This window comes from Malus sylvestris, chromosome 2 (genome assembly GCF_916048215.2).
Source record: "Malus sylvestris chromosome 2, drMalSylv7.2, whole genome shotgun sequence".
NCBI classification, from domain to species: Eukaryota; Viridiplantae; Streptophyta; class Magnoliopsida; order Rosales; family Rosaceae; genus Malus; species Malus sylvestris.
In genome coordinates this window covers 591,935-607,871 of record NC_062261.1, presented here as the reverse complement: position 1 = coordinate 607,871, position 15,937 = coordinate 591,935, and the positions used below count along the sequence as shown (strand labels likewise).

Below are 15,937 nucleotides of genomic sequence, written 5' to 3'. Positions count from 1 at the left end.
GACGACCGTCGCAAAGCAGGAAGCCAACGAGCTTTGTTAGCTTGAAGTCACCCTTTAATTCAGATTGTGAAGCATTGTAGTGTTTTTTTTTCTTCAGTTTCTTTTTCCTTCTTTTTAATTAATTAGTACCCTAATCCGTTTTTTGAAATGATAAATTGTAGAGGGCGACCTTGACGTAATGAAAAGGTTTCTTCTTTGTGACTGAAAGGGCTAGATTCGAGTTGTGGAGTCGACGACCGTCGCAAAACAGGAAGCCAACGAACGAGCCTTGTTAGCTTGAAGTCACCCTTTAATTCAGATTGTGAAGCATTGTAGTGTTTTTTTTTTCAGTTTCTTTTTCCTTCTTTTCAATTAATTAGTACCCTAATCCGGTTTTAAAGAGATCTAATTACCAATATCTTAACTGTACACAAAATTGCATTGTAGTGTTTTTGAAGGCTCTCTCAAGCAACAGCAAAATCACCAGTTTAATTTTAATCCACTTCAGTAATCCACATTGCCAGAATCCATATTTTGCTTCAGAATTTCATTAATTACAACACAAAACCCTCTTCACTACTACTCAATACAAAGAGTAGCTCCGAATCGGTCAATGCGGCTTAACTGATGATTAAACCCTGCTGAGCTGACCAAAGGCATTGCCTTTCACAAGTCCGACGAGAAACTCAACTCGTCTATGGCAACCGATAACTCCGATTCTATCCCGTTCTCCGTTTTCTTTCCAGCCTCATCCTTGGTGCCGTTCTCTCCCTTCCCTTCCGCGGCGTTTACGCACTCCTGGAATCTGAAGCAACCAATGAGGTGGTCGTTGGTGATTCCGGCGACCTGCATGAAAGAGTAAACGACAGTGGGCCCCACACTCCGGAACCCTCTTCTTACAAGGTCTTTGCTTATGACGTCTGCTTTTGGAGTTTTTGCCGGAACCTGCCGAGGATACCGGAATCGGCTGACGATGGGCTTGTTATTCACAAAGCTCCAGATATACTTGTCAAATGACCCAAATTCCTCTATGACCTGGCATCAGCAAAACCTGCAAAAAGTTAGCTGCAATGATAGAGATTAAAGAAATGTGCAATCTGCAATCATGGCCTTCCGTAAAAAGGGTTTTCGGATATTTTGATTGAACGGCTGGAAAACTATCGAGTTGGATAAGGATAAGTGAATTCAGGACTAGTAATGAAGCGAGCTGGCATGCCGAAGAAAGGGAATAATTAGGTTGGTTGAGCAATTGTTGAGGTATGATGGAAGGTTAGGCTCCTACAAAGGATGATAGAACTATGATTTGTCCTCTATTGTGATACAAATAACAAAGATGTTCAGGACCACAATGCAACTACTTTTTTGACCTAACCTACTTGACCAAATGATCACTAACTACTCATTATATGCCACTTAATTGCTTGCACAAACAACAGAAAACATGTGGGTCCCCGGGTCTATACTGGAGAAAACTCCGCGAATGAGGCTATTTGGCTTGTAAAGAGAGAATTTTTCTGGGTGTGACGCTGACACGGCCTCCTGGTGTTACTAATCCACGTGTTATAGCAATATGGTTGATAGCATTAACAAACAGATCCATATGTTCCAACATGAGTGGATCATTGGTGTTAGCGTCACCCGAAAAAATTACTCATAGATTGATGCATAAATAAAACTAGTAAAAGTATACTAAAACTTGCCAAGTTTGCTTTTATTGGGTATCATTGAAAATGTAAGTTTGCGATGGAAAAGCATACAAGCATATGATTTCTAGTACTTTCCCTATATGAGTTAGTAGTGGTTTACTAAGCTGGAATGAGTGTGCATCTTCTGCAATTCAATCTCAAACAATTGGAGAGGGAAATGAACGTATACCTTGGTTGTTTGACGTGCATTCTCAATGACAGCACGCAACTTCGGTTCAGACAATAGGGAACTTGCAGCACTTCCTGGTGCTATTAGCTTCTTCTCATTCAATTTTGAAACGGCAATGGGATCAAAATGTGCAAAAACTTCCCTGAAAGCAAAAAAAAAAAAATACCCATTCAACAAGGAAGGGACCATCACTGAAAAGGCCCCAACAGTTTGTACCGAAAATAATTCAGGGTAAGTAGGTTGGTAAATAGAAAAGAAAACTTTCACAGAGACAATACCTAAAGATGTGTTTTTTGCTTAAAATGGCAGGCCATGAAAGCTCAGCCAAAGCACCTGATAGGACCAGAAGCTCAAATAGTTTCCTGCATGTGATCAAGAAGATAAAGAAATGATGGTGAAGTATATTTTTATAAAGTAATAGTCATTACTGTCAACATATATGCAAATAGTGTTGCTATGACTTACTTATCATCGTGTACTGGAAGCCCCCATTCTTCATCATGAAAAGCAGCATAACATGGATCTGCTTCAACATACCAGGCTCTATCAGAAAATAAATATCCGGAAGAAGAATTCCAAGCCATGTAGAAAATCCTATTTGTTTCAACTATACAAAGTGAGTGTCTAAGCTAACATTAACGTAATTCTACCTCCACAATGCTTGGCAAGGTTAAGCTTACCCCTCCTCTTTGGTTGGATTCATTTGACAAGCACACAATAAGCAGAAATGCACAACTTTCGCAAATTGTTTACTTCTGCAGTTATATATCTGTTTTCTATCATTCATGCACCAATAACGTGAAATGTGAATTATTCATAAAAAAGGAGACAAAATCAAAATAATAGCCGCTGAGTGACTACAATTGTTAGGCTTGGACATCAGAACAGTGTAATATACTCATTGGATCTCTCATACAAAAGCTGAACAGAGTAATCCAAATTAAGCCTTGAACATAATTACTTCCATCAACCAAATTTATTTAAAATCGCCTATTCACAAACTTTATGCTCCCTTAACTTGAAGCTCTTCGTTCTAAGGTACAAACTGCTTTTATCTTGTTGGAATACGAACTGCATCCTAGTCATTTTGGTTTTGAACTGAAGCTAACTCGTATCTACATCGCCAAGTCTAATCTTAAATCAGAGGGGGCATGGGGCGTGAAGAATAAATTGCCTACGCTTTGCTGAATTATGAACTAAATCATGACAGTCCTACTGCTAGTCTAAACCGTGCCCCAAATTAGCATTTTGGTCAGTATATTCCCTCAAATTTTCCAAAAGCAAAGCTCAAGATGGTAGAAAACAATAGGGGATGTGATATATACTCTAGAAATTCTAATGGTATGCTTTACCAGATAAGAATATATCCAGAGAAGATTTACATTTCTAACTAGAAAACCATAAACAATTACCAACGCAAACAGTTAGACTAGAATCAAAGAAATGAAAACGAACCAGTATTTGGCGTCACCCAAGCGCATCTCTTCTTAGACTGTGAACCATCATGAGGAGAGTCCAATCCACCATCAGAAACAACACTTCTCGGCTTTGAAACATACTGCTTCCTCCCACTCCCTACACTATTTGATCGAATCAGCCTACCCGTGGATGATCTACTATGAAACGAATCCGTGGAGGCATCCGATGAACAAGATGCATTTAGCGAAAGATTAGAGTGCAATAGCTGCTCGTGCCGACGAAGCACTGAATGAACCTTGGGAGAATGCGGTTGAGGAGAGGTAGTATGCATTGAAGATTGACGGGTTTTCTTCTCTTCAGCTGATTTAACCTCCTTACCCAATTTCTCAGCCTTTCTCAGTGGCTTTGAAGCCGGTTTTCTCGAACTGAACGTCCCTGCCTTGTTCCCAGCAGGTCCAAGCACTGGCCTTGACTCTGAATCAGCCACATTGATAGACCTTACTCTTGGAGCTCCTGACATCGATATCACTCCTTTGGTTGAACACCAAATTCTCTAAAGATCTCAGCTTTATTACCCCAATAAAAAACTACAAAACCAACCCGACTATGAATTTGCCTGAGCCGCCTCAAATCATCGAAACCCCACCTTCGAAATTCACTGAAACCCACTTTCTCTTTCACTTTCAAAAGCTCAAATCACCAGAAAAACTCTGAAAGTATATAAGATTAGACACTTGCAGTAGCTACATTCATTGACTTTGCTCTTCAAGTTCCCAAAACAGATCTCAACTTTTCAGCCACACGATCCCCCAGCCCCAAAGTTACACTCCTACCCCTTTTGGTCCATTCACATTCAAATCATCAAAATTTCACCAATCCAATATCTCAAACCCCTCTCACAGAAACCAACTAAAGCCCCCATTTTTCCAAAACCCCAGATTCCAGATGCCCAAAATCCCTAGAAATTCAAAACCCACTTACAATTTCACAGAAAATAATTGAAAGAAAAATAGCTTCACCTTCTGGTGCCAAAGCAAGGGCTTTATATATGAGCTTCCAAATAGCCTCCAAACCCAGATATTCCCACTCTTAACTTCTGTGGAAAATCAACTATCTGAAAGAAATGAGGCAGTAAAGCACAGGTTTTTCAAACGAAAACGATGTGGTTTGGTCCCTGCAACACCTGGAAAGAGTAAAGCTGACACAAAAGACATGGTCTATTTGCAATTCCCATGCTTTCTTCACTTTCCGGGAAAAAAAGAAAGTCTCCGGGAAAATGCGGGAAAGTGGGTTTTTGTGAGGACTGAGGAGCAAAATGGCTTCGATCTCCAGAAATTGAAATTTTCCTCTCCCTGAATTTGGACACACAGAGAGAGAGAGAGAGAGAGAGAGAGACAGAATGAGAGCAAAAGACAGAGAGATAGAGAGTGAAAGATTGTCCTGTTTTGTTTTCTCGTCGGGTGACCTAAAGAGCCGGTGTGCCCGGTAAAATTGATCGCCTGCCGCGCTGCTCAAATTTCCACTCATTCTATTCACTAAAAGTTAATATACAAAGATATTTCTCCTTTTTAGTTATTTTTTTTTTCTCCAAAAGTTAATACAAAACGTAAAATTAAATTAGAACTCGTTTGAACGTGTTTTTAAACTGATTGAAAGTGTTTTTGGTGATCTTAAAAAAATACCTCGAAATGCTTTCAGTAAGAAGCACTAGATATGCGCTTATTCCAACAAGCATTTGATGTGATTTTGAAATGCAAAATCAATCTTACCAAAAGCACATCCAGTTAATTAAAAGTATTTCCAAACGAGTTATTAGTTCATTGAAAAGTTTGAACTACTTATCATTAGAGTTAAGCTTTTCAGCGTAAACTTGTAAATAAGTATGTTATTAAAGTGATTAGATAAAACGAAATAAGACCCGTAGATGATAAGAGGGTCGTAGTCTGTTAACCCTTTTTTTATGTAAAGATAATGTTTCTAATTCCTTTGATGTTCAGGAGGAGAAAATTTTGTTTACCCGTTTTGTGTCCTCCGGATGTTACTCAATAAATTATATAAGAATTCATAGCCAACTAAAAAATGGAATTAAACTATTTATTATATAAAAAAAGAACTCAAATACCTTATTTAATAACACACTTCTTGGTGTTTTAAGATGGTTTGCTACCCAAATATTTAAATAGCACACTTCACCTTCACAACTTATTACTAAATATATAATTCAAATAGTTTCTAATTTTTTTAGTGGAAACGGTAGAAGCAACCATTGAGTTTTGAGCTCAATGAATATATATATATAAATAAAATCTACAAAATACCATACAAAAGGTAGAATATTTTGTAAACAAAACGATAATCTACATTAAATTAATTTAAACTTCGAAAAAAGAAAGTTAAACTCGAGTAAATAGATTTTATATACTCTCTCCATTCAGTTCGACTAAACCATAAATTACAAACATGCAATATCTTGCCTCATCTGCCCTTTGAAGATGGGCTAAGCTACAGGTGAGAGTGACAGCCATCATATTGGCATGACCTTAATTGGAGTTTGACAATTTGGAAAGACACAAATATTTCAGTCACAAGGGCATTATTAATAACATATAACGGTGTGACAATCACGCCGAAAAACTTTTCATTTGTCAATGCAACACGGTTCACAAATGATCTTGATGCAGCTGCAATGAAGCTGTAGAAAGACTTTAGGAAACCACACATGATGTAATAAAAAGGGCTATTTCTGAAAGCTACCATTAACTTAAACGTGTTTTTTTTTTTTTCGCGGCAGAGAAAGAAGTCGAAGAGAAGATGTAGCACCATCTTAACCAACGTTCATTAAACTGTCTTTGAGTCCTCTGGCTTGTGAAGAACCGGAAAACAGAACGCTCACAAGATCCGGAAATGGCAGCTGCAAGTACCGACAAAACAACAAATAGTAAGTGAATCAAAATACTACATATTTCTTGCAAAAATAGAAAAACGGACCAGGTTGGTTAAGGATGTGTTGTTTTGTTTAGCAAAGCAAGCTTTAGGTTGGGCACAACGTTCCAAATAGCACCCGCCTACGTAATAATGGTAGGCAATTTGTGACCAAAGGGTTCATAATCTCACCATCCAAACTGAGTTGGCAATATAACAATTTCCTGACCAAAGGTTTTCTACGGTATCGTTCTTAGATTGGATGTTAGACTCAGAAGAAAGATTAACAATAATTCAATGTTACTTGATGAACATCGGAAATTTACTGAAAAAGTTGTCAATTATATATTCTTTGGAGAACTTTTATGAACCTCAATAGCACTAACACGAAATGTTAACCAGTGCCCTCCCTAACAAAGAAGTTATGACAAGTAATCAAATCATGAATGCATTTAACAAAAGAAAAATGAAACGAAATGAAACGACACTTACCCGAGTAGACCCCTGCCTTGCCATGTTCTAGGTGTCATGGTTAAGTTGACTTGAGCACCTTGCCTTACAAGTATTACAGGTATCCCACGGCCCTGATTAGCTTGAGCCTCGGAAGCAAGTTTCTGCAACAAATTATCGCCATTTTCTACACTACCAAATTTAACAATCTGATCTCCAAGCTGCAAACCATCCTCTGCTGCTGGTGATTCATCAGCTATCTCATCCACCAACGCAAAGGGTACACTCACAATCACATCCACATCCATGGTATTGGTAGAACCAGTATGAACATTGGTTGAGGATGCAGATACAACCACGTTGACAACTGATGCGCTTTGGCCATCTGACATCCATCATCACAGAAACATTAGACAAAAATGCAGGTGTCACATATCTTGATAGATACACAGTACAATTTATATTTAGCTCCTATCTGGAAAGGCCAATAAATCTCAGAATTCTCACAATGCACAGGCACTCACTACTCACATACACACAATACATATCAAAACACGAAACAGATTAAACCGCAGAAAATATAACTTTCCTACCAAAACGATAATATGCATGCCGGGTTTCAAAAACCTACCTGAATCTTTGAGTGATGATTGTTTCGGAGTAAGCCTTGCCGAATGCAGAACTTCTATATTTCGGTTCAATTTCTCGGTAACCTCTTTGTGATCATTTCGCAATTCTGCAATTACAAGCAAGAACACAAAGAAATAACAAATACCAACATCAGAACCTCCATTAGAAGCAATAAACAAAGCTCCCCAATTTATTGCGATTAATTTAATATGCAATTTGTTCAAATACAACACTAAAATATCCTTTTTTTACCCGCAAGACGACGCCTTTCCGCTCGCACAGCTGGGATGTCAATGTCTTCGCGAGGAAAACCCTACACATTCGAAGAGGACGGAACACCAAAAACCCTAAATCCCCAAATATTGTAAATTAAAAAAAAAAGAAAAAAAAAGATTGACCTCGGAGTCAAGGAGGTTGCCGGAGATTCCAGGGCCGCCGGGCTGAGTAAGACGCTCGATGATGGCGTTGATCTCCGCCTCCAGGGCAGTCCTCTTCTCCATCAGGCCCATCGTCTCCCCCTTCAGATTCGTTCGCACCATTTTACTTCTCTTCCTCTTTTTTCTTTTCTTTTCTGTACTCTGAGTTGAGACTGAGAGAACCAGAGAGAATAAAACCGGTGGCGGTCAGTCAAGGGTAATTTTGGCAAAATCAAATAAAGGTTTCACGTGCTTGACACGTGCATCATTCTTCATTAGAAGATGAAAATTTGGGAGTCACAAGAGTTTTATGATCTTCGATCCTTTGTAAATTGATATGCAACACCATCGAATTTCAAACTGCAAACGCCGAGAAACATTACACACTCTATTACCACCACGCCAGGTACACATTTGTTAAATTTGGCTTACTTTTATTGATTTATATTATCTACAGTATATATAGAATAAAAATTTGAACCTATCTAAGCAATTGCCTTATCCGACTACCTCAAGGTCGGCCTGCCAATCCAAACAAAATGTAGTCACGTCATTGTTTATTTTTTTATTTTAAGTTTCTATATGACAGGCATATAAAAAGCTACATACTTAAATTATCGATAATTTGTACTTATTAGTAACTAATTATGTTTTGGCTTGGTTAGGGCATGATCTAGGTTTGGGTGAAATAACATTTTTTTTTATTCAATCGCTACAAGATCAACAATTTCATGAGCTTGAATTCCGGTTGATATACAAACTTTTACAACGAATGAGACCAATGTAGAGTAAGATAGGTCCCAAAATACATAGAATATTACTTTCTTATGAAAGAAGTTATGTGAATAATGTCATCTGAAATAAAATTTTTTGTGTTAATTAATATATTACAGCCTTCTGATTTCTAATCATATAGGTTTTGGTTAAATATAATATCAGATTTTTATTACCAGGTCCAATATTACTGTGAGAATATAAGTTATGTTACTTAGAATTTGGGTGAGGATGTTTTTATAGCCGCACAAATTAAAATTGTTGCAACAAGGACAGCAGCATTGATTCTTTCTTATTGGATCCAAGCTTATTGAGGCGACTGACAGTTTCAAACCAGTGATGTATGGGTAAAAACTCAACACTCTATCTATTAAGAAAGTGAAACAAATTTGCATTTGCATTGGAGAATAAAGATGGTTTTTTTTTTTTTTACCAATATTAATAGTACGATTATTCTTGTCTTTAGAAAAATGAAAACCTTTTAGGATGGCTTAAACCTCCAAAAGTGGGGGAATTTCGTTCTTGATAGGAAGGACAAGACATTGTTTTACGGAGTTTGATTCTCTCTCCTCCCATTTCATCTTTTCTTCGGTGTCCTCCTCTCTCTCTATAGAGAAGGCTAAACTTGACATGCTATAATCTTGAGCGTTCAAGTAGGAGAGCATTATAAAAGAGGGAAAATGGGAGAATCTGTTGTACAACAAGTGATATATGTATTTTTGGTCATAACGAAAGATTCTAATATAAGAGTGAAATATACAAGAGAAATACTAATACGGCGATAAACTCTTGTCGTACTAGAGAAATGACTATTTGAACTCTGGGTCACATAACCTAAAGTTTTTAGTTAAAAATGATTTTCCTTGGTTTGTAAAGACGTTTTCATAACATTACTAATACAAATGACACATTAATAATCGATAACATATCAATATGCTTATTTGATGGTCGAACATGTCTCGTGATCAGATAATCGGACCATTTGGAAAATATGATTTTCTTCATTACAAAAAGAGAAACCGGGCCTGGAGTCGAGCCCAACCATTTGGATGATCTCCATGGACTGCATGCCGGATGTTGGAATTAAACCTAAGCCCAAAACATAAAATAAATAATAAAAATGAAAAAAAAATCCTCAAAATAAAAAGACATTTGAAAATTCAGAACATGGTTTTAATTTTAAGGAAAACTAATGAAAAAGGCTTGAAAACTTTGAGTTTAATGATAAGGACAAAATAAAGGGTAAAGTGAATAGTACAAGGATTGACTTTTTAGTGTAAAAATGTGGTTTTTCGTTAAAGTGAACAGTACCGGGTGCTTTTCGTTAAAGTTCCCTTTATTTTATCATCTAAAAGGAAAAGAATTCATATTTTTTGAAAAAAAATGGGATAGTTGTGGGATCACTCTACACTGAACTTCAACGATCCGAAATTGTTTATTTTTAAATCTCCATTCATAGATCAATTTTGCAAAAAAAAAAAAAAAAATCAATATGAAACGATTTGACCATTTAATTATCACAATGAAATTTCATTATTTATTGTAAAAAAAGTGTTCGTCAAATTTTTTAAATTCAACTATATGTCTCAAATATTTTCAATTTGACTAATATTTTGCAAAAAATATTTATGGAGTGCAACTTGAAAAATAAACATTTCGAATCGTTAAAGTTCGATATAATGTGAACTCAACAACCACCCATTTTTTTCTTTATTTATTTTTAGTACATAAATATTTTTACACTAAATCATCCGTTTAAAAAAGAATGAAAATTCCTTCCTGTAAAGGCCTCGATCGTCTATAGGCAGGCTCATTATAAATACAGAGGACTAGGCAACACTTAAAAATGGTGACTGCCGTAGTAGTGTCCTTGGCGTCTACGCTATTGCCGTCACTTCACCTTCGTACTCTTCCTCCTTTTTGACGAAATTACGGTCTGCCCACAGTCTCCGACTTTCTTTTGCAGTTACACACCTGTGCTCTCGCAGAGGGAAGCTCATGGCTCACACTCTCGCTCAGGCCAATCTCGGCCTCACTCACCCATCCTGCATCGACGCCCCTAAGGTATATTTCTCTCATCGCTTTCCCAATCCAGTGTATCTATGTTCGTCGATGGAAGGTTGTAATTTCGATCATTTTTTGGGGTTGGTTTGTGAAAAATGATTTTTTGGTAGGTGGGTTTGCGATTGTTTAGAGGTGTTGAGTGTTGTAATTGTTAGTTTTTCATGTAATTTGATGGATTTGGTGGGTTTATATCTGTAAAGATTCGATCTTTGTATGTGGGGTGATTGTATTTTTTTTTTGTTTATATACAATCAAAACGATATAAACAAAAAATATATGGATCATGTTGACTTTGATTGATTATATTGGATTCAGTTGTGGAAGGACTTGAATATGTTGAACTGACATGTGTGTTAATTCCTGGAAGATCTCTTTTGCTGCGAAAGAGCTCGATGCAGCAGAATGGAAAGGAGACCTACTTGCAGTGGGTGTCACAGAGAAAGATTTGGCGAAAGATGAGAACTCCAAGTTTCAAAATTCAGTATTGAAGAAGCTAGATTCCCATTTGGGTGGTCTATTGGCTGAAGCATCTTCTGAGGAAGACTTCACCGGAAAGTCTGGCCAGTCAACAGTTGTTAGGCTTCCAGGTCTTGGCTCGAAGAGGGTCGGCTTGTTTGGGCTTGGCCAATCTGCTTCGTCTACAGAGGCTTTCCAAGGTCTTGGTGAGGCTGTAGCAGCAGCAGCAAAGGCTGTTCAAGCCGGTGACATTGCTATTGTGCTTGCCTCTTCAGAGGGGATTTCTGCGAAATCTAATACTGCTTCTGCAATAGCTTCTGGTACTTTGGCCCAATATTTTCTTTATTCTAATTTGGTATTTGGTATTCTGATATGGTAATATATTAATAGTTGTGGTAAACATGTTGGAATGACTTGAATTACTGCAGGAACTGTGCTGGGGATATATGAAGATAATAGGTACAAATCAGAGTCAAAGAAATCAGTTCTAAAATCTGTGGACATTCTTGGTCTCGGAACTGAACCTGAAGTAGAGAAAAAGCTCAAGTATGCTGAAGATGTTACTTCTGGAATAATTTTTGGGAAAGAGCTAGTAAATTCACCTGCCAATGTTCTTACACCTGGTTCGTAGGAGCTAATTTCTCGCAGTTGTTATCCTTTAATGTCGATGTTATTTAGCGGCACTTTCTTCATTTAGTTCGTTGACCAGTAATGAAAATCTGGATTCTCCGTAGCGTTTCCATTTAGCTGGCCTATACTGGTAGTTCCCAATTTTTCGTTCGTCAGTCCCTGTTCATTGAGATATTTCCTATTATTGACTGTCTGCAATGTTTATTATGTCTCAGGGAAACTAGCTGAAGAGGCCTCAAAGATTGCTTCCACATACAGTGATGTTCTGTCTGCAAATGTATTAAATGAAGAGCAATGCAAAGAACTGAAAATGGGTTCTTATTTGGCTGTTGCCGCAGCCTCAGCAAATCCTCCACATTTTATTCACTTGATTTACAAACCCCCTGGTGGACCTGCTAAGGTCAAATTAGGGTTGGTTGGTAAAGGACTGACCTTTGACAGGTAATTGCAAATTATTTAGAATGAACTTTTTGCTCCTAGTTCTTTTAGCTCTTGCAAAATAGAACAGTTTGGTTTAGCTGCCTGTAAATTTTGTGATATTACAATGTGTCTGTGGTAAAGGGGTTAGTTACTGAGTTTCATGGTGGCATGAAGTCTATATAGTACTATAGTAGTAAGTGTTGTTCATTTACTCTCATACTGTGTACACCATTTTTTCTCTTTATCAATGAGCTGACTCTGTGTTGTTTGGTTTATCTTTTTATGTTATCAGCGGTGGCTACAACATCAAGACAGGGCCTGGCTGTTCAGTTGAACTCATGAAATTTGATATGGGAGGTTCAGCAGCCATATTAGGTGCAGCAAAAGCCATTGCTCAAATCAAACCGCCTGGTGTAGAAGTAAGTCATCGTGTTTTCCATGTTTCTATCGTTGGGATAGTGTATGATTGATCTGTTGCAGTTTTTAGTGATGTACACGAGTATGGATCAATAATGGGTATTGTGTGTGCAGGTTCATTTCATTGTTGCAGCTTGTGAGAATATGATAAGTGGAACAGGTATGAGGCCTGGAGACATTGTGACAGCATCAAATGGAAAGACAATTGAGGTATGTTTTCTGACTAATTGTTAAAATGTGCTTAACATAACGTGAAGAATTATTTTACGCATTATCTTTGATTTGAGCAGATGTTTTCTAGCTGATGAGAGGTTTAACCGTCTAATTGATTCACTATATGCAAATCCATGTTTTTATGAACTAACGGTCTATTTGCTTCAATTTCTGCTGCAGGTCAATAACACTGATGCTGAGGGTAGACTTACTCTGGCAGACGCATTGGTATATGCTTGTAACCAAGGTGTTGATAAGGTATTCATGTGGTGATGCATCATGGCTATGCATTTTGTATCTGTAATATCGGTGCTAGTTTTGTAACTATTAACTGGTCTTTCTTTCATCAGAATTGAGTTCTAGAACTGTGCAATTGTTGAAAAGTTTATTTGTTTGTACTTTCTTGATGTATGGTACATAACGATTTCTATTAATGCTAACACTATCATATTATGCAGATTGTTGACCTGGCAACCTTAACGGGTGCTTGTGTAGTTGCTCTTGGACCCTCAATAGCAGGTATAAACATATTCTTACAAGCATTTAGTAAATGCTTAGTAATGCAAAGTCTCGTTTCTGCTGGGATAGGATTTCTGAAAGCTGTCATATCTGTTTACGTGATGTTAAAACTTTTCCTTTCAGGCGTCTTCACACCAAGTGATGACCTGGCGAAGGAGGTATTTGCAGCTTCAGAAATCAGTGGGGAGAAATTTTGGAGGTTGCCATTGGAGGAGAGTTATTGGGAGACAATGAAATCCGGAATAGCTGATATGCTCAACACCGGTGGTCGTGCAGGTGGTTCAATCAATGCTGCTCTCTTCTTGAAGCAGGTATATGATTGTATATTTTTATTCTTGGTGTCTTCTGTGCTTCTTGCTTCATCACCGAAATAACTTGACATCCGTTTCACCTTTTCTTTTTCCGGTTAAGTGGAGGGCTAAAGCCCAAGAAACTACACTACGACGAATCTAGGACTACTGTCTTCTCCTTTGTTCCCATTGATGACAAAACCTGCCTTATTGTGTCCTGTTGTCTCACTTACTAATGACAATGTTTACAACTATGCTTTTGCAGTTTGTGGACGAAAAGGTTCAGTGGATGCACATTGACATGGCCGGGCCTGTTTGGAATGACAAGAAACGCACTGCTACAGGGTTCGGTGTTTCCACTCTGGTGGAGTGGGTTCAGAAGAACTCTTCTTAGGTGGCTGAAGCATCCGTCGACATAAGCATCACCAGCCGAGGCAACAGAAGCATCTTGATGTGCCGCGAGTCGACTTTAGTTAATGAATAAAATGTGCAGGAAAAGAAATGGAAAGGGTTAATGGACCTAGCCTCCTAGGCATGGTCTTGTTCAAGTTTTTACCTTTTATCATGTCGTTAGAACGTTAAAAGTTTAAATAAAAAGAGAGAGCTTATGAGTAAAGTAGTCGTTTTCTCGGTGCCCTATCGGAAGAAAATTGAAAAAGTAAAGTCGTATTCAACAAGCTTGTGGTTCTGGGCTCGTTTTGACGTGCTTTTAAAATGACTGAATACGTTTTTAGATAAATTACTTTTGGGTTTCAAAAGCATTTAAAGTGCTTTATGCAAGAATCATCAATTATGTGCTTCTTCCAAGAAGCACTATAAGTGTGTTTTTCAGGATTTATTTGCTTCTATACTAATGATTGGTTTTAAAAACTTTTTCACCAAAAACGCTTTCAGTCGTTTAAAAAATACATCCAAGAATCATCAATTAGACGGTAAAGAATGTTTATCCACCTTTAAGCTTTTCGATAATAAGTGTTGATATGAGTGGTTTGGATTTCTGAGCCCGCCGCCAACTCTAGATGCAATAAGGACAAAAATGGGATTGGAATTTCCACTCACAATGAAGGTTGTATTTTGGTATGGTGTTCAAACTCTCGAATGCAGCCTAGATAGCGGGATGTGGAGAGGATCTCAATTCCTCTTAACCAATAAAGAATTTTTTTTATAACTTGTATCAAATTAGGTTCATATTTCTTCAAATATAATTGTAAACACGTGATAGAGAAACTTTGGTAAGATTGTAGGTCTCCGCTAATTTTCAGGTATGATTGTCTTAACCAATAAAGAATTTTTTTTATAACTTGTATCAAATTAGGTTCATATTTCTTCAAATATAATTGTAAACATGTGATAGAGAAACTTTGGTAAGATTGTAGGTCTCCGCTAATTTTCAGGTATGATTGTCTGACTACAACAACTTTCATACTGAATAAAAACAAAAACACATGAATTTTTTTATGGTTAAAAAAATACAAAAATCAAGATTTTATGATTAAAAAGCTAAACATATCCTATACTCGAAACATTCTAATCACCATAGAATTTGTGTGGAAAATATTTTTGTGAGTACTTTTAAATGAAAACTAATGAAAATGGCTTGAACTTTGAGTTTTAACGATAAAGACAAAATAAAGGGTACACTAAATAGTATTGGGATTGTAACATCCCACGTCGACCAACGTAGAGAGAATGATGTGTCTTATATGTACATGCCCACCTCCATATAGCACTAGGCTTTTTGGGGACTCACTGGTTTCGGATTCCATCGGAACTCCGAAGTTAAGCGAGTTTGGAATAGAGCATTCCCAGAATGAGTTACCCCTGGGAAGTTCTCGTCTGAGTTCTCAGAAACAAAACCATGAGGGCGTGGCCGGGACCCAAAGCAAACAATATCATACTACGGCGGAGTCGGTAGGATGTGATATAATGATATTAGAGTCACTCTGTCGTGTGGTATGAATGTGTCGACGAGAACATTGGGCCCCTAAGGGGGGGTGGATTGTAACATCCTACATTGACCAACGGAGATGGAGTGATATACCTTCTGGGATGTGACAAGGATTAACTTTTTAACGTAAAAATATGATTTTTCGTTAAGGTAAATAGTACTGAGAGCATTTCGTTAAATTTCATTACACTATGTTTAGATAAAGAAATTTAAGATTACTAAGAAATTTTAAAATGACAGAAATTGAAATGAATGGATTTTATTTTCTAGAATTTGTGAATTTTGTTGTTTGGTTAACTTAAAAAATAATGGAATTGAAAAAGGAATTTGTTAATTTTAAACTCCCAATCATAGAAATTGGGAAATGACACTTATTTACATGGAATTTAAACTTGGAAATTGAAGGCCCCAAATTCTAAATTTTTTTTCCACACAAAAATTCTAAATTTCTATGTTATAAATCAAAACAAGAAAATTCGTTTATGTAAATTTATAAATTCTGACTTTTAAAACAT

General features: G+C 37.2%; 3 protein-coding genes across 3 annotated transcripts; 1 reads left to right on the top strand and 2 right to left on the bottom strand.

The window, feature by feature from the left end:
* Window positions 1-415: 415 nt before the first annotated feature.
* On the bottom strand, window positions 416-4,710 carry LOC126610873 (uncharacterized). Its single transcript, XM_050279020.1, has 5 exons — window positions 3,310-4,710; window positions 2,320-2,377; window positions 2,133-2,216; window positions 1,855-1,996; window positions 416-1,014 (listed from the first exon to the last, which is right to left on the bottom strand). The coding sequence occupies exons 1-5, from the start codon at window positions 3,791-3,793 to the stop codon at window positions 646-648; spliced, it is 1,137 nt and encodes a 378-aa protein (XP_050134977.1). The 5' UTR covers window positions 3,794-4,710; the 3' UTR covers window positions 416-645.
* A 956-nt stretch (window positions 4,711-5,666) lies between these two features.
* LOC126613903 (uncharacterized) lies at window positions 5,667-8,035 on the bottom strand. The gene is made up of 5 exons (XM_050281518.1): window positions 7,674-8,035; window positions 7,528-7,588; window positions 7,277-7,381; window positions 6,688-7,030; window positions 5,667-6,184 (listed from the first exon to the last, which is right to left on the bottom strand). Exons 1-5 carry the CDS (start codon window positions 7,812-7,814, stop codon window positions 6,163-6,165), a joined length of 672 nt encoding a protein of 223 aa, XP_050137475.1. The 5' UTR covers window positions 7,815-8,035; the 3' UTR covers window positions 5,667-6,162.
* A 2,261-nt stretch (window positions 8,036-10,296) lies between these two features.
* LOC126603979 (leucine aminopeptidase 1-like) lies at window positions 10,297-14,090 on the top strand. The gene is given in 11 exon segments (XM_050271023.1): window positions 10,297-10,348; window positions 10,351-10,529; window positions 10,897-11,305; window positions 11,414-11,608; window positions 11,831-12,056; window positions 12,328-12,454; window positions 12,567-12,662; window positions 12,846-12,923; window positions 13,124-13,184; window positions 13,308-13,495; window positions 13,740-14,090. Coding segments are annotated over 11 exon segments (1,725 nt in total). The 5' UTR covers window positions 10,297-10,311; the 3' UTR covers window positions 13,869-14,090.
* Window positions 14,091-15,937: the final 1,847 nt, after the last annotated feature.